Source organism: Artibeus jamaicensis, unplaced genomic scaffold, assembly GCF_021234435.1.
Source record: "Artibeus jamaicensis isolate MK-2021 breed Jamaican fruit bat unplaced genomic scaffold, CSHL_Jam_final scaffold_614, whole genome shotgun sequence".
Classification (NCBI taxonomy): Eukaryota; Metazoa; Chordata; class Mammalia; order Chiroptera; family Phyllostomidae; genus Artibeus; species Artibeus jamaicensis.
In genome coordinates, this window is record NW_026522050.1 from 6,761,351 (window position 1) to 6,784,784 (window position 23,434).

General features: G+C 38.3%; 2 protein-coding genes across 2 annotated transcripts; both read left to right on the forward strand.

The window, feature by feature from the left end:
• Positions 1-323: 323 nt before the first annotated feature.
• On the forward strand, positions 324-1,265 carry LOC119040889 (olfactory receptor 1009-like). Its single transcript, XM_037133990.2, has one exon. It carries the CDS (start codon positions 324-326, stop codon positions 1,263-1,265), a length of 942 nt encoding a protein of 313 aa, XP_036989885.2.
• A 14,762-nt stretch (positions 1,266-16,027) lies between these two features.
• On the forward strand, positions 16,028-17,005 carry LOC119040858 (olfactory receptor 9G4-like). The gene is given in 1 exon segment (XM_037133969.2): positions 16,028-17,005. A coding segment is annotated over 1 exon segment (939 nt). The 5' UTR covers positions 16,028-16,066.
• The last annotated feature ends 6,429 nt before the right edge of the window (positions 17,006-23,434 follow it).

Below are 23,434 nucleotides of genomic sequence, written 5' to 3' on the forward strand. Positions count from 1 at the left end.
TAACAGATGTCTATTGTGAAACCACCTATGCTCAGTGAGTCAGCTAAGTGGATCTTGAGCAAGCTGCTCCTCTTTTCTAGGTTTCCATTTTTTAAATCAATGTTTTGATGGATTCTACAGAGTCATAAATATTATAGCTGTGGGTCTGATCTTTTGTGGTGGTTTCTATTTCATTTTGTATTCACAGCTGCAGCTTGTAACTAACTCCCATCATTCCTTGTTAGTTCAGTTTCTAGTATATTTTCTGTGTTCCAATTTTGAAGATATGTTCACCAAATTTGCTGTGATTCCTCTGCTCTTCTAATGGAAATCACAACCACTCAATGGCTAATGAAACCTACACAAGAGTCACTGAGTTCATTTTCACAGGTTTGAATTACAACCCTCAACTGCAGGTCTTTCTCTTCTTGCTCTTTCTGAGTTTCTACATTACCAACCTAACAGGAAACTTGGGGATGATTATTCTGATACGTATCAGTTCCCGCCTTCACACACCTATGTACTTTTTCCTCAGCCACTTGTCCTTTGTGGACATGTGCTTTTCCTCTGTTGTGAGCCCCAAGATGCTCACTGACTTCTTTCTGCAGAGGAAAGTCATCTCTTTCTTGGGCTGTGCTTTGCAGCAGTGGTTCTTTGGGTTCTTTGTGACAGCAGAGTGTCTTCTTTTGGCATCCATGGCCTATGACCGCTATGTAGCCATCTGCAACCCATTACTGTACTCAGTTGCAATGTCCCAGAGCCTCTGTATCCAGCTAGTGGCTGGTCCCTATGTCATTGGCTTCATGAACACCATGACTCATACAACAAACACATTTCGCCTCCCTTTTTGTGGCCCCAATGTCATCAATCATTTCTTCTGTGATGTGTTTCCCCTGTTTTCCCTTGTATGTGCTGACACAGGGCTTGGTAAGTTGGTGGTTTTTGTCATGGCTGGAGCTGTGGGTGTCTTCAGTGGTCTGACCATCATGGTCTCCTACATTTACATCCTCACTGCCATCCTGAGGATCCGCTCAGCTGATGGGAGGCGCAAAGCCTTTTCTACCTGCTCTTCCCACCTGACAGCCGTCTCCATCATGTTTGGTACCCTGTTCTTTATTTATGTACGACCGAGTGCCAGTTTCTCCCTGGATCTCAATAAACTGGTGTCCGTGTTTTACACAGCAGTCATCCCCATGTTGAACCCACTTATCTACAGCTTGAGGAACAAGGAGGTCAAAGATGCCATCCACAGGACTCTCTTTAGGAGGATGACTTGTAAGGCTTAAATTCTTATCTGAATGGAAATTGGGGGAGAAATCTCAATGGAAAGACTGATTGTGTGATTCCTAAGGCTACTTGCAAGTGTTTGGAGGCTGGATGACACCCCTTTATCCATTCATCTATTCAGTTGTTTGTTCATTTAGTCAATTAGCGTAGATTTATTAAGCCCTGAGTGTGATTTGTCTCTGCAATATACCAATATTGTAGCTGGAACCCACAGCCCATTTAATTTCACCTCTCTTTGACTCCTCATAGTCCAATTATTTTCAGAAAAGCTTTATTTTATTTGTGTCATTAATTTTCTATCATTCTGCTAATATGTTTTCTCTTCCTGCTGATCCCTTAGTATCGGAATTTTAAAATGCAATATTTTAGGTTTTGCACTCATATGTTGCTCCCATCAATAAGAATCTGTAAAGAAGTGGGGATCTCATGTTAAGCTCGTCAATGGAAAGAAATCCTTGGCTGTAAACATTGATTTTTGGGGTGTCCTTAACACAAATAACTATATACATCTTGGGGAATGAAGACAGACTGTGTTCAGCTTTGACAGATGAGGTAGTCCACAGTGTCTGTTTACAGTTATAAAGAGACCTGTGCTCATTTTAAAGCATTTTATACCTGAAAGAGCTTGTGTCAGAATGGGTAAGACTTGTATTTTCTTAAGATTCATTTTTTCTCTTAGATGCTCTCTTGGCTGTGCATATGATAGTGCCTACTAAACCCTGTTAAGAAGTTCATTACCCAGTCAGTGCAGATTAATGTGGTGGTTATATGTAGGCTCTTCATATAACCAGCTTTACTTGTTGCTAGGAAGGTGAGTAGATTTGTAGCATCACAAGGGAATACACAGATGCAATTCTGTGTATTGCAGCCCTGGCCTGAGCTCCTTTTAGAGACCAAGGAATGCCACCTAATTCTACATTATCTTTCTTGATCTATCTTTATCTCTTAATGTTGGAATGAAGATGTGAAAAGGAGAGAGTTATACATGAGGAAATATATAAGCTTTCCTAGATGACATTTTAATATCATGGCTAAATTGTTATAGAAATGTCCTCAGAATTTAAGGAATTCTTTGGTCCTATTTTTCCCCAAATAAACTTCGCAAAGTTGATTAAGAAATTTCTTTGAAACTCATAGTCTGTCTCCTGGTTAGACTGAGAAAACAATTTTATAAACTATTGAGCACTTTTCTACATACAAGGTGTTTTTGAGCTATTTTCTACTAATTTTATTTGTGTAATGCACAATCTCTGAAAACAGACAATTGGTCACTGAGAACTCACACAATTGTAGCATGCTTTATACTGTTAGGGGCCTTAGAGACTGGTTTATCCTAACCAGATGACTGGCTAATCATTGAGTCTTGGGGGAAAATGCCTTTCATAATCTTATACTTTATGAAGCCCAGGATGTATCTTGCTGTCAAGTGTATTTATGGCAGACTCATTTAAACTTCAGAAACATTATTTTAGAGTTGCTTTCCTAGATGGGATAGAATTTCTTTCAGAGTATGTACTGGAAATGGTAGAAAAGCACAATTTTATAACAAAAAGAAGTAAACGTTAGAGTTGGAAGACCTCATATACTCATATGTTTAATAAGTAATTATTGAATGTCTTGTGTGCCAGGCACACAAAAGATGAGCCTGGTGTAGCAGACAACAGTGAAAAAAATGGACATGATTCTGTATCCACAGAGCTGACAGGATAGGAGACCTAATATATAGTCCTGTTCATTAATCTTTTTGTGTTATCAGTGTAGTTTATAATGAAATAAATGGAAGTAATGATAGCATCCACTATAGTGTAGGAGTATCACAAAGATTAAATTAGAGGATGGCAGAAGAAATCACTTGGTATATTATAATTGCATTTTGCTGCTTCCTAGTAAAAAGTATCTGTTGAAAATGATGACAGTTTGGAACAAGTGTTTTATCCTAAGTGTGCCAGATTCCCCAACACAGGTTCTTTTGCAGGATCTTAGTTGTGATAATGGGAGGGAGAGTGGAGGCAGCATGGTATGGTGGACAGCCAACTGAATTCTAGTCCTAGCTCTATCACTGGTGTTTTGTGATTTTGGGGGTTGTCTTTTTTTAAAAAAGATTTTATTTATTTATTTTTAGAGGGGAAGAGAAGGAGAGAGGGATAGAAATATCAGTGTATGGTTTCCTCATCTGCGTCTTCTGTTGGGAACTGGCCTGCAACCCAGTCATGTGTCCTGACTGTGAATTGAACCGTGGTTATCTGGTTCGCAGGCCTGCACTCAATCCACTGAGCTACACCAGCCAGGGCTGGGGTTGTCTTTTAATCCCACCTATAAACTACTTATAACAACACCTAATTTACTGAGGACATGTAATCAGTTTCTTGTAGGTGCTTAAGTTCACAGGCTATAGTAGGCCTTCATTATTTTCTATCATTGCCCTTTCAAAACACTAATGTATCATCTCAAAACTCCTGGCCACTTCTACTATCACAAAGAGATGTAATAGTTTTTCCTTCACTTGGAAATAAGAAACAAATGATGTTCATCTCCAACTATTAAAAAGTCAAGTCCAGTTCAGACTAGATCAAGATGGCACAGAAAGTAAAGACTGTGCTCTTCTCCTTCCATGGCTACATCAAAATTTCAACTAAAGTACAGAGCAACCATCAATGATAACAACCTGAAGTTTGATGAAAAGAAGTGCTATAACTAAAGAAATAGAGAAGAAGCCACTTTGAGACTGTTATGCTATTAGTTAAATAAATTGGGGTACATCCATGAAATTTTTAAAAAGTCAAGTTCCACTGTAATGTTCAACTACACACACTTTTCCAGATTAAAACCTCCTCTCTCCCCATCTTAGTCTCTGGAATCTATAGAGGTGAAAGGGGGAGATCTGATTCTCTATTATTGCTGCCCCTCCTTTCCCACTCTGCAGCTGCTCAGATGGAAAGAAGAGGAGCAAGAGAGCAGAAAAGAGTTGACTGGGAGAGTTGGAATCTGGTGTCAACATCTTTTAATAACAGATGCATGATTACTGGCTTTTTCTCTTGGAGGACTGTCCTAAGGAAATAATTCAAAATGCAAGTTTGGGTGGTGATGGTGGCACCTTGTTTCTAGGGATGTGTTTGTAATTGTGTGTGTACATAACCCAAGTATCCATTGGTTTCATTAGCTAATAGGTAACAATGGCAGTCTCTTTCCTTTAATGTCAAATTGTGATAGACTCAAGTTCCCATCCTTACTGATGTATGAAATGCAGAGTTTGTAAGTGTCTTTTCTCCATGGAGTTCAGAGCATCCCCAGGGGAGAGAAACAATCCATGGTGTTGCTCTCCCACCTTCCCTGCTGCCTCTGGCTGCCTCTGTTCCACCCACAAGTTCCTATTCCCATTGCTCCAAGTCTTCTCTTCTGCTTCACATCAGTGGCTACTCTTCGAAGATTCCATCACCTCCTCCCAAACCTGCCAACAGACGCACTTCATTTTAAGTCACCTACAGCATAGTTGAGGCCGAGGTACAATTTCTGATGAGACTTTATTAGAGGGTGGAGAAAATGAGAGAGATGTGCAATTCTGAAGATAGCTCGGAGCTACAACATAGATTCCTTTGAGTCTATGGGTGGCTCATTTTGTGGACTCCAGCAGGACAATCCCATTAGGACCAAGTGTCCATCCATAGACCCTTTGTCTAAGGCTTGAACTTAGTCTGGAAGAACATCAGTGAAAGTCCTCACATTCGGGTCTTGTTTGAATTCAGCCAAAGTGAGTTCAGTTCTTTGTATAGTCTTGTCTTCATCTAACCTGCATTTTGTAGAGTCTCAACCCACAATTCCTTATGAACATCTAATTAGTAATAACATACTAAATTAGCCACAGTTCAGAGAAATACCATAACTTAAATTCTTACTTAGAAAATAATCATAGGTTTCAAGCATTTCCTATAGTACAAATATATATTTTACACAGAGATAACCAGTGGAGACATATGAGTGCATAACTGGAAAGGAAAGTTCCACAAAATAGACTTAGTTCCACAAAATATGCTTATACTACTTGCAGTACATGTTGGTTACTAAAGTTCAGGGACTGGCAAACTATGTCCTGTAGGTGAAATCCAGTATGACACCTGTTTGTGCAGTTTGCAAGCTAAGAATGGTTTTTACATTTTTAAATGGCTGACAAAAAAGAAGAAGAATACTACATGACTTATGAAAATCACTTGAAATTCAAATGTCAGCATCCATAAGTAAAATTCTGGTGGAAGCACCACCTTTACATTGGAATTTCTCAAAGGTGGCCCAGTAGACAGTTTGGACAGCATGACCCCTTGACTGTGGGCGCTGTCCTTTGTGTTGCCGACTCTTTCATCACATCCCAGCCCCTACTCGTTAGGTGCCTATAGCTCCCCTCACCCCAGTCATTGAGGCAAACATGTAAATCACAGCCATTGTTTTATGGCTTATCTGTGGCTGCGCTGGGGGTTCAAGAGCGGAGTTGAGTAGCTGTCACAGAGTCAGTATGCCAGCAAATCCTAAAATCTTTAGTAGATGGCCCTTTATAGAAAAGGGTTGGTTGCTCCTACTTTATTCTGTTGTTTCTTTAAACAATGCTGGCCTTTTCCTGCTAACCTCTTTTAATTTCCTGCTACTAAGTCTCAAACTGCCTTTTGGGAAACCTTATGCTTGTGTAGTGCCAGAGAGGCAGTACATTGAATACAGGGTAAGAGCACATGACTTAGATTCAAGCATGGGTTCAAACTGTGACTGTATTATTTAATAGCTGCGTGAACTTGAGTAAGTAACATACACAACCTCTCTGAGCTTTTGTAACCACATTTATAAAGTGGGAATGATAACAATAGCAGTTACACAGTTGTTTGCTATTGTCATTGGTATTTGTATTTGTATTTGTCAGGGTCCTCAGAGAAGCAAAACCAATAGGATGTGTGTGTACATATAAAATGAGATTTACTTTAAGGGAGTGTCTTAAAAGACTATGAAGGATGGTGAGTCCAAAACCTGCAGGGGCAACTGGCTGGCTGGAGACTCTGGGAAGAGTCAATGTTATAGTTCAAGTCCAAAGACCATCATCCCGCAGACCCAGGAAAAGGCAATGCTGCAGTTCAAGTCTGTAAGAAGTTTGCTGCAGAATTTTCTCTTGCTCAGGGAAGATCAGCTTTTATGTATTCAAACCTTCGATTGATTGGGGGAGGCCCACCTGTGTTATGGAGGGCAATCGACTCAAAGCTCACTGATTTAAATGTTAATCTCTTCCCCCAAAGCCCTCACAGGGACATCCAGAATAATGTTGGAACATGTATCTGATCCCTATGACAAAGCCAAGTTCATTCATAAAATTAAACATCACAGTGCTTAACATAATTCATGTCACTAAAATAAAGAAAAACCATTATTGTACAGCATGCCCAAGAAATGGAGAAAGAATTGGATTATATAGTGCAGCTTGTTTAGACATTTTATTATGTTTAAATATCACATCATGATAATTAAAAATAAAGTAGAAAATGATAGGGGAGATGTTTTAAATGTGTACAAATATTACAACTATTTTCTTTCCAAGTCCTTGAATGGAAAAATTGGAGTTTGCTTTGATGAGCCCCACAGCCCTACCTTCAGGTTTTCAGTTGAAATTACTATGAACAATTCCTGATGAATAATTTTTAATAATAGTTTGAAAATTATTATAGCACATATATGTTGAAAAGAGCTGAATTAGATGTAAAGAAATGATATTAAAAATATTCTTTGCTTTCTCTTTTTGATAAATGTAATGTTGAGGTGTCTTGTTTTAATGAGAATAGAATTCAGCTCCTATCTAATGCTTACAGATTACGTATTTCAAAAATCAGGTGAATCTCTAATTTGCTAAATGCTCATGAGTAGTTAGCCATGCTGCTGCGTAGACATCAGTGAAATGATAATTATCTGAAGGGCATGGACATATCTGACAAAGAGAAAGACAGGTTCAAGAGGCCACATGGAGCCACATGCACTAGGAGACTTCTCCAGGCCTGGTCACCAGCTCTTGCTCGGCTACACCTCCATGGACACCTGAAGCATGTATGTGTCCTGCAGCACCGTGACCCTTTGTCCACAACATGGCTGTAGAAGTAGCTGTTCAGGTGCCTGAATTAGGCCAAGCCAGCATGGTGTGGTGAAGCAGAGAGCAGAGCAGTGGACGTTGCGGTCAGTCTCTGTGGGAACCAGGGCTGTGCCATCAGACCTGCTCTGTAGGCTGCATTCTGAAGAGTGTGTGAAGGGTTTCTGATGGTCACAGCCCGCTGGGCTAGGGCGGCCAGTGGCCCCATCTTCATCCGCATGTTTCCTGGCACACCTAGACTTTACACACTGAGTAAAAATCTCTTCTGGTTCATTACTGTTCTCCTAGTAGAATGCCTGCTACAGAGTAGATGCTGAGGAACATCTGTTGATTATAAACTGGCCGATAATTTATATAACTGTCTACATCCTTATCTCAGCAGAAAATCTTTGCTTTGTCTTTAAAAAGCAGACTGACATTCATAGCAGCATTATTACTATGGCCAAAAGGTGAAAACAACCTAGATGTCTATTGGCAGATAAATGGAAAAACAGCCATATGACAGAATATTGTTCAGTCTTAAAAAGGAATGAAACTCTGATACATGCTACAACATGGATGAACCTTAAAGACATTGAGTGAAATAAGCCAAACACAAAAGGACAAATATTATATGACTCTACTTATATGACATAAAGTAGCCACATTCATAGAGACAGAAAGTAGGATCATAGTTACCAGGGGCTGGGGGAGGAGATAATGCAGAGTTTGTATTTGATGGGTACTGAGTTCAGTTGGGGTGAGAAAAAAATAATTGTGGGGATAGATTGTGGTCATGGTTGCATGACAACGTTAATGTATTTAATGCCCCTGAATTGTACACTCAGAAATGGGTAAAATGTACACATTACCATGTAGGGCTACCCAGCTGGATGGGTACCTTGTGTAGGTGGTCAGGAATGAAGTGCGACGGGAGTTGAGGGGACCTGGAAGGAGCTCATGCAATGACAGCCTGGGTGAAGGTAAGAGTGATGACCGAACAATAACAACAGTATTTAATGAGCTTTTCCTATGTTCCAGGCACATTATATGCATTATCTAACTTAATTCTTCATGGCAGGTATTATTATTTATTGGGCTATTACAGTTGAAGGTACTGAAACACAGAAATTTTAAGTAATTTTCTCAAGACCAAGACCTAGTGTTCAAAACTAGAAGTGTCTTTCTGCAAGACTCATGCTTTTCAACATAACAAAGGCTTGGGTTATATCCTTTTCTACGTATTTCAAAATTTACAAATTAGTTTAATCTCTTGGGTTTGCCAGTTTTTGCTGAATTGGAATAAATTTTAGTTTGCTTTGTTTTATAGGGAAAGGGATCAAACCCAGGAAGACAGGATAGCAACCACTGACCCAATAGTTCTGGAAAGTGGTCCTCCTGCCTGAAATCAATTAAAGGCATTGTCCATCCCCAGGGTTAGCCTTCTTTGCTGTCTGACCTACAATAGACCTCAGGGACTCACTTTCAGAGCTGAACAGCAATTATAACCCAGGAAATTTTCTTATTAAAATTGCCTTGATTATATAGTTCCTCTGAAACTTGTTTAGAAATGAGGCAAATAATTTATTTCAAGTTTAGCAACTGCTGGGATCTGAGTACCCACTCAATCATAATGATACCCAAGGCATCTTGTTAGAAAGGGATCGGGAACAGTGTTGGGCCCTGCAGCCTCAGTCTCACACAACAAGCATAATTCATCAGCATTTTGCTGTACTGGTTTCCCTGAACTGTTAACTGCCGATTCCTCAGGCTTCAAACTCAGACATCATTGTGTGTTACAGAAATGTTAGAAGTAAAAACCACCTTAGAGATCATCTGAGCCAAACCTTTTCCTTATCAGGTGAAGGAACAAATAAGTGGAGTGGAGAATTGGTCTACTCAAGGTCATGGAGTTAGAGGCACACCCCTGGCAAGAACTGGGTTCTTCTGATAACAGTACAACTACTCCTTGCAGGGATATCTGCACATAAGACAAAAGAGAAGAAAAAAGGAAGGAAGGAAGGCACAAAGAAGATAAATGAAGAAAAGAAAACTCAAATAGCTATAACACTGAAAAAGAATATTAAACATTTTATGATTGACTCATGGATATCCCCAAAGGCCCTTCTACTGTAGAACAAGGATAAATGTTCTTGTGAATTTTAGAAATTTGTAATAGAGTGAAGATAATTTTTGAAAAGAGAGCCACTGCTTCCTGGGACTTTCTGGTGAAGCCAATAAGGGGAAGGAAATCATTCTGAGTGTTTGCGGAAATGAGGACACTTGCTCTCCTTTTTTCTGCTTTGTTCTTTTGTCCACCCCAATTTAAAAAAGAATTGGACTTTTCTTCTGAAAGATATTTGATTTACATAATCTTCTGAATGCATACAGCTATGCAGATATGTTTATGTATTTTCTTTTATATGTGTATATATACATACACATGCACACACATAATAGAGAAGTATATGACAGAGAAAACTTTACACTAGCTTGGGGAGAGGTTCTAAATTGATGAAAAGATAAATTTAAGAGTTGCATAAGACACCAGTTTGAAAGAACCCATGCACCCCATGTTCATAGCAGCAGAATTTATAATAGTCAAGTGTTGGGAGCAACCTAAGTGCCCATCAGTTAATGAGTAGATCAAAAAACTGCTACATTTACAGAATGGAATGCTATGCAGCAGAAGGAAAGAAGGACCTCCTACTCTTCATGACAGCATGGATGGAACTTGAAAGCATTATGCCAAGTGAAATAAACCAGGTGGTAAAAGACAAATACCATATGATCTCACCTATAAGTGGAACCTAATCAACAAAGCAAAAAAAAAAAAAAAGATCAAAATAGAACCAGAGACACTGAAATAAAGAACAAACTGAGAGTAAGCAGAGGGGAGGAGGATAACTGGGGAAAGAAGTGGAAGGGTCGTCAAGAAACATGTATGAAGGACTCAGACAAAGACAATGGGTTAGGGGTGGGTTGAATGTGCGAGGAGGGAGTGAGTAGAATGTGGAGAGTAAAGGGGGGAAATGGAGACAATTGTAACTGAACAACAATAAAAGTAAAAGATAAAATGCTAAGAATTAAGATAAAAATAAGGAAAGTGCAATGAAAGCACACGTGAAATTAGGCAAAAGAGTGATAGACTCTCTTGGGAGAAAAAAAACATCACAGACAAGATTTCTTGTGTACATTTTCAGGGGGGATCTTTGACTCCTTAAAATCCTTTGTGTTTTTCCTATTGAATAATGGACCTTAATTTAGAACTCCTGCTCTCGAAGACGTACATCAAGACATTCAGGTGAAAAAAGGGACAGACAGCTAAGTGCTATGGCACCTGAGACACACTAAATGTGTTTTGAGGAGTTCTGATGATGCTGAGCCTGTCGTTAACTTTCCTCATGGTCTTGGGCAAGAAGGCATGTAACCTCTCACAATCACACTAGGCAATTGCTTTGCTCTGTAGTTGTGACAATCTGAACTCTAAGCCACATAAGGACAAGGGCTCTTTCTACTTTGTTCATGGTTGTAGCTCTGGTGATGAACATATAATGTATTTTGGAGCTGAGAAGGCCTGCATTGGAAATTTGTCTGTTTCTGCACTGCGTTAGCTGTATGACCTAGTGCAATTCATGCAGAACCCATCCCTACTGTTCAGTTACCTCAATAGAAAGTATTCCTGTGGTTATTATAGTAACTGTACCTAGTTTATTTATGATAATTTGTGCTTCCTCTTAGCTGCAACTCTCCAGAATTTTATTATTCTCATTGAAATTAACTTAAAATACTAGTGCTTTGTTATTTTATCAAAGAAGGGTATCATAGTTATCTGAAGACTAAGTAGATTTCTGTTTTTAATCTGCATACCTGTTTAAGGCTAAATTAAAAAAATATTTATTATTATTTATTTACCTTTAGAGGAGAGATTTATATTTAGAGAAATATTCGGTACTTAAATACCTAATATTTAAAAATTAAGGTTCCTTGCTTTCTAACTAGCAGGGACAGCATACCTTGAGGTAGAAAATTTGTGCTAAGTGAAATAAACCAGGCAGTGAATCATAAATACCACAGGATTTCACCTATAAGTAGAACCTAATCAACACAATAAACAAGCAAAATGGAACTAGAGACATGGAAATAAAGAACAAACCGACAGTGACAGGAGGGGAGGGTGATAACAGAAAAGAAGGGGAAGGGTCAAGTCAAGGAACATAAATAGAGGACTCATAGGCATGGACAACAGGCTGGGGATTGACTGTGGGAGTGGGGGAGGTAGAGGTTGGACAGGGCAGGCGTTAGCAACAGGGAGAAAATTGGTACAACTCCAATGGAACAGCAGTAAAAAAAAAAAAAAAAGAAAACTTACATTTGCATTGTAGTTACAAACTGACCTGGTTTAGCTCAAAGTAAATGTTTTAAACAGTGAACTAAATCACAATGCTCTTTTGGTTTAGCTTTCTCCCACTGCCTTTTCAGCTAAGAGAAAAGGAGCCGGCTAGTGGAGCATCAGCCCTAATTCTGTATTTTTGGGGGAAGAATCTAGGCAACATTTGTTAACTAAATTTTTTAATTTAATTATTTTTCAACTACAGTATTCTGTCTTTTACTCCCATCCCAGCCCACCCCCCATGCCCCTCACCTCCCTCCCATTCCCAACCCCCTCCTTAGTTGTTATCCATGTGTCCTTTATACTAGTTCCTGTAAATCCTTCCCCTTTTCCCCCTGAAATTCCTTCCCCTCTCCCCTCTGGCCTCTGTCCCCTTGTTCTCTATTTCAGTGTCATTGTTTTTATTTTGCTTGCTTGTTTGTTTTGTTGTTTAGCTTCCTGTTAAAGGTAAGATCATATGGTATTTGTCTTTCACCGCCTGGCTTATTTCACTCAGCATAATGCTTTCCAGTTCCATCCATGCTGTTGCAAACAGTAGGAGCTCCTAAAGAAAAGAATAAACAAATGGAATCTTATCAAAATAAAAAGCTTCTGCATGGCTAAAGAAAACAGTATTAAAATAAAAAGACAACCAACTGTATAGGAAAACATAATTGCCAATGATACCTCAGACAAGGGTTTAATCTCAAAAATATACAAAGAACTTACATGAGGGGACTTCCACCAAGATGGAGGCATAGGTGGGAATACTTTGCGTCCTCGCACAACCAAATCTAAAAACAATAAAGTTTTAACAACAATAAATGCAACCAAACCACACAGAAAATCAAATACGGAGTCTGAAAACAATGAAATGCTCAGCTAAACTGGTGAGAGGGGCGAAGCCAGCAGCGGAGCTGGTCGGGCAAAAAAGATCCCCCTGGGCGGTGCACAGACAGCCGAGGGTGCAGATCCCAGGTGCGGGCTAGCCACAGGTGGAACCCAGGGAAAAGGTGCGGCTGGCTGTCTGCAGTCGGTCGCGCATTTGCATTCAGATAAACCAGTGAAGAGGCGAGCATCGAGACAGATCTTGCAGGCTCCAGCGGCTGGTGCAGGGCAGCGGGGTCACACATTTGCGCTTGGATAAGCAAGTAGGGGTGAGCGGTAAGGCGGACCGGTTAAGCAGAGAGGACTGCCATTGCTCCCTCTCTGACCCCACTCCCACATATGTGTCACATCCAGCGACCTGGGTGGCCCCGCCCTGGGGAACACCTAGGGTGCCTCTCCTCATACGTAACAGGGGCAGACAGATCAAAACATGGCTCAAGAAGAACTCAGAGCCCCAGAGCCAATAAATCTAAGTGATCAAGAAATAGCCAAACTTTCAGATGCACAGTTCAAAACACTGGTGATCAGGATGCTCACAGAACTGGTTGATTTTAGTCACAAATTAGAGGAACATATAAAGGCTAAACTAATTGAAATGAATGGTAATGCACAGGAAACCAGTAGTAATGGAAAGGAAACTGGGACTCAAATCAAGGGAGCAGACCAGAAGGAAGATAAAAATGACCAAACAGAAAAATATGAAGAAACAAGAATGCAAAAAAATGAGGAGAGGCTGAGGAACCTCCAGGACATCTTTAAACGCTCCAACATCTGAATTATAGGGGTACCAGAAGGGAAAGAGGAACAGTCACGAGTGGAAACCTTATTTAAACAAATAATAAAGGAGAACTTCCCCATTCTGGCAAAGGAAATAGACTTCCAGGAAATCCAGGAAGCTCAGACTCCCAAAGAAGGTGGACCCAAGAAGGAACACACGAAGGCATATCATCATTATATTAGCCAAGATTAAAATGAAGGAGAGAATTCTAGAAGTAGGAAGAAATAAAGGGACAGTCACCTACAAAGGAGTTCCCATCAGACTGTCAGTGGATTTCTCAAAAGAGACCTTACAGGCAAGAAGGGGCTGGAAAGAAATATTCCAAGTCATGAAATCCAAAGACCTACATCCAAGATTGCTCTATCCAGCAAAGCTTTCATTTAGAATGGAAGGACAGATAAAGTGCTTTTCAGATAAGGTCAAATTCAGGAGTTCATCATCACCAAGCCCTTATTATATGAAATGTCAAAGGGACTTACCTAAGAAAAAGAAGATAAAAAAGATGAACAGTGAAAGGACAGCAAACTCACAGTTATTAACAACCACACCTAAAACAAAAGCAAATTAAGAGGACAGCTAGATCAGGAGTGAACCATAGAAATGAAGATCACATGGAGGGTTAGCAACAGGGGAGTGGGAGAAGGAGAAGGGGGAAGAATGTACAGAAAATAAGTAGCATAGACAGTAGATAGAAAATAGGGTGGAGGGTAAGAATAATATGGGAAATATAGGATCTAAAGAACTCGAGACGTGTTCATGAACTAAAGGGGGGAATGGTGTGGGAGGGGTGTGCAGGCTCGAGGGGAATGGAGGGGGGAATAGAATAAATGTAATGGCATAATCAATAAAATTTAAAAAAAAGAACTTACACGACTCCACTCTAAGAAGACAAATAACCCAATTAAAAAATGGGAAAAGGACTTGAACAGACACTTCTCCAAGGAGGACATACAGAATATCCAGAGACACATGAAAAGATGCTCAATATCACTAGCTATCAGAGAGATGCAAATTAAAACCACAATGAGATACCACTTTACACCAGTCAGAATGGCTGTCATAAACAGAGCAACAAACAACAAACGTTAGAGAGGTTGTGGGGGAAAAGGGGTCCCTAGTTCACTGTTGGTGAGATTGCATACTGGTACAACCATTATGGAAAACAGTATGGAATTTTCTAAAAAAACTAAAAATGGACCTGCCTTATGACCCAGCAATGGAATTGCTGGGATTATATCCTAAGAACTCTAAAACACCAATCCAAAAAAACCTATGCACCCCAATGTTCATAGCAGCACAATTTACAATAGCCAAGAGTTGGAAGCAACCTAGGTGCCTGTCAGTAAATGAATGGATCCAAAAATTGTGGTACATATACACAGTGGAATTCTAGGCAGCAGAAAGAAAGAAGGAGCTCCTACCCTTTGCAATAATTCTGTATTTTTAACTTAATGCCTCCTTTTAGTTTCTCTTTGAGAGCTTTGAGCTTCAAGATGTGAACATTAAAGGATTTATGGTTTCTCAGTAAACCTCTCATACCGACAGTTGGAGTTTTTCTTTCTAATGATCAGCATCCGTTATATCAAAAACTTCCTTAACTATGTATGTAAATCTAACATCAACAAGAGAAGGTGGGGAAAATAATTTTAAAAAAGATTTAAAAACTCTTTTTTAATAAGTAAAGAAATTCAAGTTGTTGGAGGATTATGGCATTGCCTTAGTAGCAGAACAAGAGAGAAACAATTCACCTGTAAAAGACAAACATGGCTTAACAGTTGAAAACATCTACTCTTAATAAAGACAATTCTGGGTTCAACCACCAGCTCTGTTATTGACCAGCTCTGTGACCTTGAAATTGTCTCTTTTTTAAAAGATTTCTTTTATTCATGTTTAGAGAAAGGGGAAGAGAAGGAGAAAAAGAGGGAGAGAAATATCAATGTGTGGTTGCATCTTACATGCCCCCTACTGGGAACCTGTCCTGCAACCCAGGCATGTGCAACTGACTGGGAATTGAACCTGTGACCTTTTGGTTTGTAGCCTGCCCTTGGTCCACTGAGCTATACAAGCCACCGCTTGAAATTGTCTCTTGAACTCTATGAGGATCATCATAATATTTAACTTATAAAATCATGGAAAAGATTTAATAAGTTGAAATTAAAGCTTAGAATACTAACTGGCACACAGTGATATATATATATATATATATATATACACACACATTTATACATATATATATATTTCTATTTGTATTAATTGTAGCAGAATTAGTATGTACATTGGTATTTGTATAACCATAACATACAAAGGGTACTGAAATTTTTTTTGTGTGCTCTTTATGTACCTAGCATTGGGCTGGGTATTATCATTCATCTTTTTTACCTAGTCAGAAATCTGACAGTGGCTTCATTTTTCTTGTCTGGTGAGACTGAGGGACTTGCCTTGCATTAAACAATTAATAAGTGAAAGGCTTCATTTTATAATCATATTGTAACACCGGTTCCTGTGTTCCTCCAAAGTCACAGACTGAACTTCTGGTATATTGGACAGTCATGGATAAAAGTCTGTAAGACTCACAGTAATTGTTGACTTAAGTGATCCCTTTGTTTATTTCTTTCAATAGAAAAATCACTAAATAATTTTTCTCCAGAATCATTATAAGGATTTCTTCTCTGTGGACATGGAAGTAGGAAATTATACCATCCTGCCTGAGTTCATTGTGGTAGGCTTCTCAGCAAACCCCAGGTGGCAGGTGATTTTATTTGTAATATTTCTGACACTCTATTTGATAACCTTGTCAGGGAACATGACCCTGGTTATTTGAATTCATATTGACTCCTGCCTGCATACACCTGTGTACTTTTTCATCAGCAATTCATCTTTTTTAGACTTTTGTTACACCTCTGTGTATATTCCCAATATCCTGGCCAATTGTATCTCAGAAGATAAACGCATTCCCTTGGCTGTATGTGGAGCCCAGTTGTTCTTTTCCTGTGTTGTAGCCTACACGGAGTTCTATTTCCTAACAGCTATGGTGTATGACCGCCACAAGGCCACCTATAGCCCATTCTTTCATTCAGGTACTATGTACAGCTCTCTGTGTACTGGCATCTCTGCTGGCTCTTATGTAGGAGGGTTCAAGAATGCCATAGCTCATGTTGCCAACACATTCTGTCTTAGTTTTTGTGGTAAAAATATCATTGACCACTTCTTCTGTGATGTACCATCATTGGTAAAAATGTCTTGTACAGAAACCCAGGTCTGTGAAAAAGTCCTCCTAGATGTGGTGGGCTTCACCATTCTCTCTGGCATTCTTGCCATCCTGATTTCCCGTTTCAACATCCTTCTGGCTATTCTGAGAAGCTGCTCAGCCCCTGGAAGGTGCAAGGCCTTCTTCATCTGTGCTTCTCACCTCATCTCAGTCATGTTCTTCTATGGACCTTTGCTCTCCATGTATTCATGGCCAAGCTCCACCCACTCTCTGGAGAAAGACAAAGTGGCTGCCTTGTTCTACACTGTGGTCAGCCCATTGCTGAACCTTACCATCTACAGCCTGGGAAACAAAGATGTCAAAGAGGCCTTCTGGAAAGTCACATGGACCATAAGGACACAGGGATGAATGGTATCTTTTCGAAGAACGCTCTTACTGCATTTTTCAAATTACTGGTGTATAGATAGATATGTTGGTAAACATGCAATATTTCAACTAAATATAAGTTCTACTTAAAACAATAAAACATGATCAAACCACTTTTAATTATTTACATTATTTTGTTGTGCTTGAACTATTTTAAACTTATAATATTGGGTTGCTTGATATTCCACAATATTTCATTTCTGAATTAATTGATTTAGGATAAGGCATAGACATTGATATTAAAACCAAACAAACTACAACAATGAACTATAGTGCATTTAAGATTAAGTAATATCATTATGGAGGCATTATTTAGCTAATTTGGCTCTTTGTATATTGAAAGGACTAGTTAATGTTAACTTTTTTTTAACTGATTTGAGAGAGTAACATCATCTTGTTTTTCCACATATTTATGCATCTTGTTGTGCTCTGACTGAGGATCAAACCTGCAGCCTTACACAGTGCTTTAACCAACTAAGCTAACCAGTCAGGGTTAATTAATGTTAACTTTTTGCTTTCTTTCTCTCTTCCTACTTTTCCTCCTTCTTTTCTTCCTCTTTACATCCAAAACAAGGGAGTAAATGCAGTGATCTAGATATCTTTATGCTCATTTTAAAGATAAACAAACTGAAACTAATAAAGTAAAATGGTATGTTTGAGCTCGCAATTTCCTGGCCTTACTGTTTCCTTATAAACAGTTTGCATTTAGTTGTTATGCCGTAGTATGTGGTTCCAGAATTTGCTATGACCAGAGAGAAGAGAACCTAGGGTTCAAATTTGCTATGTGGATAATTGAGAGTATACTAGGATCATAACCATCTCTAAAATATTGTTGATTTTAAGAAATGACTCTCCAGCCCTGGCTGGTATGGCTCAGTGAATTGAACCCCAGATTGCAAACCAAAAGGTTGCTGATTCGATTCCCAGTCAGGGCACATGCCTGGGTTGTGGGCCAGGTTCCCAGTGGGGGGCACTTGAGGGGCAACCACACGTGGACGTTTCTCTCCCTCTCTTTCTCCTTCCCTTTTCCATTCTAAAAATAAATAAATGATATCTAAAAATAAAGGAAATGACTGGTCTTTGAACTTTGCATTTTAGGTTTTGCTGTTTTTGAGATGAATACACTTATTTTTATGACTCCTAGTATTAGGCAATATAAAAGGAACAGAAGACTGTGGACACTTGGAAGGCCTGCAGCATAACCATGCTAAAGGTTCATATGCAGGGTAGAGAGATGAGAGGAGCTACAACCAACAAGTGTCTCAACCAGGAAGCCCTCGGAACAAATAATTACATTTTAATTACTGGTCTGGGACATTATCCCTCAAGAATCCAAAATTCAGCCTAAGGTCCTAAAATGAGAAAACTCAGATAACTTAGGGATTTCAGTGTGCATGCATTTATTATCTTTATTTCTAGTCTACTTATAAAAGGACTGAGTCAGATTAGGGTAGTTATTTTATTTGTAGTTATCATAACAGAAGATTTATTTTATGTCCATATAATTATATTTTTTGGACATGGATATATTGTCTGTTTTGTTTTTTATAGTAACTGTTTATGTGAGTAAATGGTAAGGACAGTTATGAAGCAGATTATTTCTACACATCACTTGTGTCCTTAGGGTATGTATTTTTCCCCTGCTATGCCTATGTTTGCAATGGCCTATTAAGACATAAATAATAGTAGTAAAATAAACTCATCTGTTATTTAACTTAAGGATCTTTTGGAATTAGGCAGCCTCTAGTACAAATTGTGTCTCTGCTAAATACTCTGACTTTGAGAAAGTTGTATAGCCTGCCTGACCATCAGTTTTCTCATCTTTAATGTGAATATAAATATACTTTGGAGTTATTGTGAAGATACAATTTACTATCATTAAAGGACCTAAAAATGGGTGTCACACAATGGAGAATTGTAATAGGTAGCAATTAATATCTCCTTGTTTTTTTAGGGGGAAAATATTAAACATTGTTAACTTTTTAAATGTATTTTTTTCCAACATAGCATTATGGCTGATGTTGGGGGCTGGCCCTCTCTCTGAAAGCATGGCCTTCCAGGAGACTTTGCTTTCATATTTCTCTCTTTATCCTCCAAGATTTTCAAAACCAGATCTTAATTACTTGTTCAAGAGGATTTGTAAAACTAATTCATACTAAGTGTAATTTGTAAGCATTGTATACAGTGTTTTTATTTAAAGAAATGATCATCTCTTTTATAGCATAATTCCCATAACTCAATGATGAATTTATCAGAAAAATATTTATGGACTTGTTGGCAGACCTTCCTAATATTCTGTCTTAACTAGGTAAGGAATAGAATTGTGATGCTATTTTTATTTTTCTTAGTCCTTGAACTTCTTAGTCCATAAGTTGATTTTTAGCAATATATCTTGTTAATTGATGAAGTGATAACCAATTAAAAAACATAGCAAATTTTCACAGTAGTTAACACATATAAGAATTGTATGAGTTTGTGTAGACGCTAAATATCTTTGTAATGATATGTCTTGAAATTCCAATATGGCTATGACTAACAGTTTTTCTACTCTTAGAACATAAATACATTGAGTAAACCTGGAGTTTATATAATATTGGTAGCTACACTGTGTGTTAGATACTGTGCTAGAACTTCTAGATGTACTTTCTAATGCAGTCATCAAGATAACCCCATGAATTAAGTACTAATACAGTTACCACTTAGCATAGGAGAAATATGAGATTTTGTGCAGTTTAGAAACTTTCCCAAGTCATCCAGCAGAGAAATGGTGGGATCAGAATTTGTATTCAGGTTACCCTTGTTCAGAGTTCATGCTTTTAACCTACACTATAGGACCTTGCAAAATTATCCTGGGGAAAATGAGTTATTACCAAAGGCCAACAATATTATCGGTATCTGTCAATACTAACTTAATAGAGAATTTAATTATGCATTGGAAAAATGTAGTAAGTTACGCAAGTAGTTTAAATTATAAAAATTAAAGAGTTTTCTATTGAACATTCTGAATTTATTAAAAATATCAGCCTTTTCTAGTTGGTGTAAATTATATTTTAGATTTCTTCCTGTAATTTGCAGAGCAGAAAGACGAGCCATTCATCCATGTTAGACATATGTTGCCTAATATGCTCTGTCGATATAATGCCAGAATAACCCAAAATAACCTGACCTTGACTAAGGTGTAGGTTACCATACATTGTATCTTGTTGACATCAAGTCACACCAACAGTTTTTTCTTTTCTTTCTTTTTCTTGAATTAGGCGGATTTTTTTGAACCTTAGGCAATGTTGTTCGTAAAAAAGAAACTATAATGCAGTAAGTGAATTTACCTCACTATGTACTTTGACTAAAGTCATAGCTACCATGGAGATGAATTTATTTTTAATTTGAGTTCAAGGCTGAAGAAATGTAGAAATCAGAAGGATTTCTTTGAATTTTATCAGTATTGATTCATGTGTATTATGTGCTAGAGAAAGGAGAAACACAGACAGAACAAGATCACCAGAAACCCAAAGTCAAGGGAAGAGATAGACGAAATATAAAGCAATAGAGTATGTTCAAACAATAGAAATGCTTCAGTAGAGAAGATTAGTTAACTCTCTCTGTCAGAGTGAATGAAATCAGGGGGAGTTTCAAAGGGGGTGTCTTGCATGCCTAGTATTTAAAAGGTTGAAGAGGAGTTTTCCAGGCAGATGACTTAGGAAAAGGCATTTGCTAACAGTAGTAGCCTTTGTCTGTGAGGTGAAATGGAGGGTGTACAGTTAACTAGGTGATTGCTAGCTTGATTGAGGTGCCAGTATAGAATCTATAGATAATTATAAAACATCCAGAGCTTTGGCAATGCCATATTTAAATTGGTGATCCTACTTTATACTAGGGTTATTATATTTATTTATGTGTCTTTATTCCTCTTGTCTTTGTCACAGAAATGCAGCTCTGTGTGGTCTGCCAGAAATAGAGTGCTTTATGTCCTGAAAAACTGGCAGTAAATGGGTTCTAGATGGTTTTCGGCAGTTACAGCTATTAAGGGGCTAAAAAATGTTCTTCGAGGCAACTGTGCATTAAGAAGGACTGAGGGCTTATCACATTTCATTGAATATCGACAGTGTTTATATGCTGAATCAAAATATTTGTTTCTTTATGTGAACAAAATTCTACATACACATGCATGCCTATAGAAGCAAGACTATTATTTTTGGTGTGCTTTTATTGTTATAGGTATAACTATTAACATATACATGTGTGTTGTAGGTGCTTACCTATATGTTCAGTAATTACTTGTGATTTTGGACAAGTTGTTTGCTGCCTTAAAGACTTAGCCTCTCTGCCATATGTGGGCATGAGGAGTGCCAGTAATTCCTGTTCTGCACTTAATAAAAATCCTTTTGTGAGAGTCACATGGATCATAATACTCATAGTTAACATATATTGAGCCCTTACTATGCATGTGTAACTCTGAGTGCCTTACATGGGTTATCTCATTTACCTTGTCCATCATCTCTGTGAAGGTGCTGCCCTTGTCCTATTCTTCAGATGAGGAAAGTTAGGCATAGACTGGTGGTGTGCATTGTGCAAGCACTCTCATCTGGTGAGCGGTGGAGCCAGGCATGCAATGGGTGCCCTCCAATCATAGATCCCATGCATTTCACCACTGGTCATGTGATCTGATTGTTCATCTAAGAAACTCACTGTGGGTGGGGGTCATTTGTTGTCATTACGATTGCTCCTAAAAAATCACCAAAACATTTATTATTTGCAACAGAACTTTTTAATACTGTTTGAAGGACCTGGAGGGGAACTGTGCAACGTCTTCTGTTCACTTCTAATTTGATGAAAGCAAGACTGTGAATTAATTTCTCTCTTCTTTTCCAGGCCTAACCTTCTTCATCCCTGGACTTCATATTTTGCATAATTTAATTCTCCAGTTAACTGAGTTACTAGATTTGAAAAGCCGACATTTAAATCAAAATATAAGAAAGCCTTCTAAAATACATTACATCTGAACCAATATTATTTGAAAAAGGATGTTTTGCATAAAGTAAACTTTTTCATGACATGCAACTACTTGATTCTTAAATGTATTCTTGATAAAATTCCTCACCTCCTCAGGTATCAATTTATTCTTCATCACAATTTTCCACTGGAGCGTAAGTTCTACGGGAGTAATTGGAAATGTCTGCTGTGTTTACTAATGTATGCTCAGCACCCACTATATACTAGATTATCAAAGAGATATTTCTGAGAGGAAGAAAGGAAGGAAATGTAAAAAGAAAGAAAGAGAGAAAGAAAAGAATGAATGAATGAGTGGAGGAGTGATTGGCAGCTTCTACTAGCTATTGTATGTGCCACCCTGTAGGACTTTTTATTATCCCGTATCTTCCTAAATCACTGATTTTAATCTGCTCCAGACTAGAAGTCAGTTTCCAAACATATTAACTCTGTGCATAAACTAAGAGTAAAAAAAAAAAGAAAAGCCTGGGGTGGGACTAAGGAACTCTCAGTGAATAGACCTAGCAACTTTAACTTGTCTGGATTTAATTTATTAATTAAATTTTATTAATATATAATGTTAATATTATATAACACAACTTAATTAATGTATAATGCTATTTGAAATGGTTATTATTAGGAACATGAAATCCAGATAAATGTTGCATCACTCTATGTTATTAGGTCTATTAATAATTGATGGTTTTTATTGGTAGATTGCTTTCAACTTGTAAATGTTGTCTTAATTCTTTGTACACATTATTTAATATAATTCTCAAAATGCTCACATTTTGCACAGAGTGAAATGATCCAAGCACCCCAAGTGCAGATGTGGTGATGAGGGGAGAACTGGCGATTAGTGTGCTCCAAGACTGGTTCTGTTGGTGGTGTGCGCAGTCTTTGTTCTTTTGGCTCTCAGGGTGTCTGGGCACTCAAAGGTTGCATCAGGGTGATCAGAGGATGCACAGGCTGCTGTTCCCACACTTACATGTAGGTTAGTGAGCAGCACCTGAAGCAATGCCCTTCACTGCTTTTTACATGAATGCTGCATTCTGCTGTTTCATTGCTTGGTATGTGATCAGATCTTTTCAGAATGCTAAGGCCTGAGTAAGACTTTGAAAGATGGACAGGGTTTGGAAAGATTATGAACAGACAAAGGAACATCCACTTAAAGAAAAGGCAAGAATATCTGCTCTACTCTAATCAGTATGAGTTTAAAATTCTTAATCTCATCAAGAGAATACTCTATCTAAAAGCAGAAGAAAAGCTTTCCTTTTGTAGTATGACTTAGATACTCAAGATATAATCTCAAAACAAGTCTTCTTGCTCTTACTTGTCCCTTCAGTTTCCAACACTGTGAAATATATAGTATGATTGTGTCTTCAAGGGAGTAGATAGTTTCATAAAAAGTAGGTGACCTGAAAA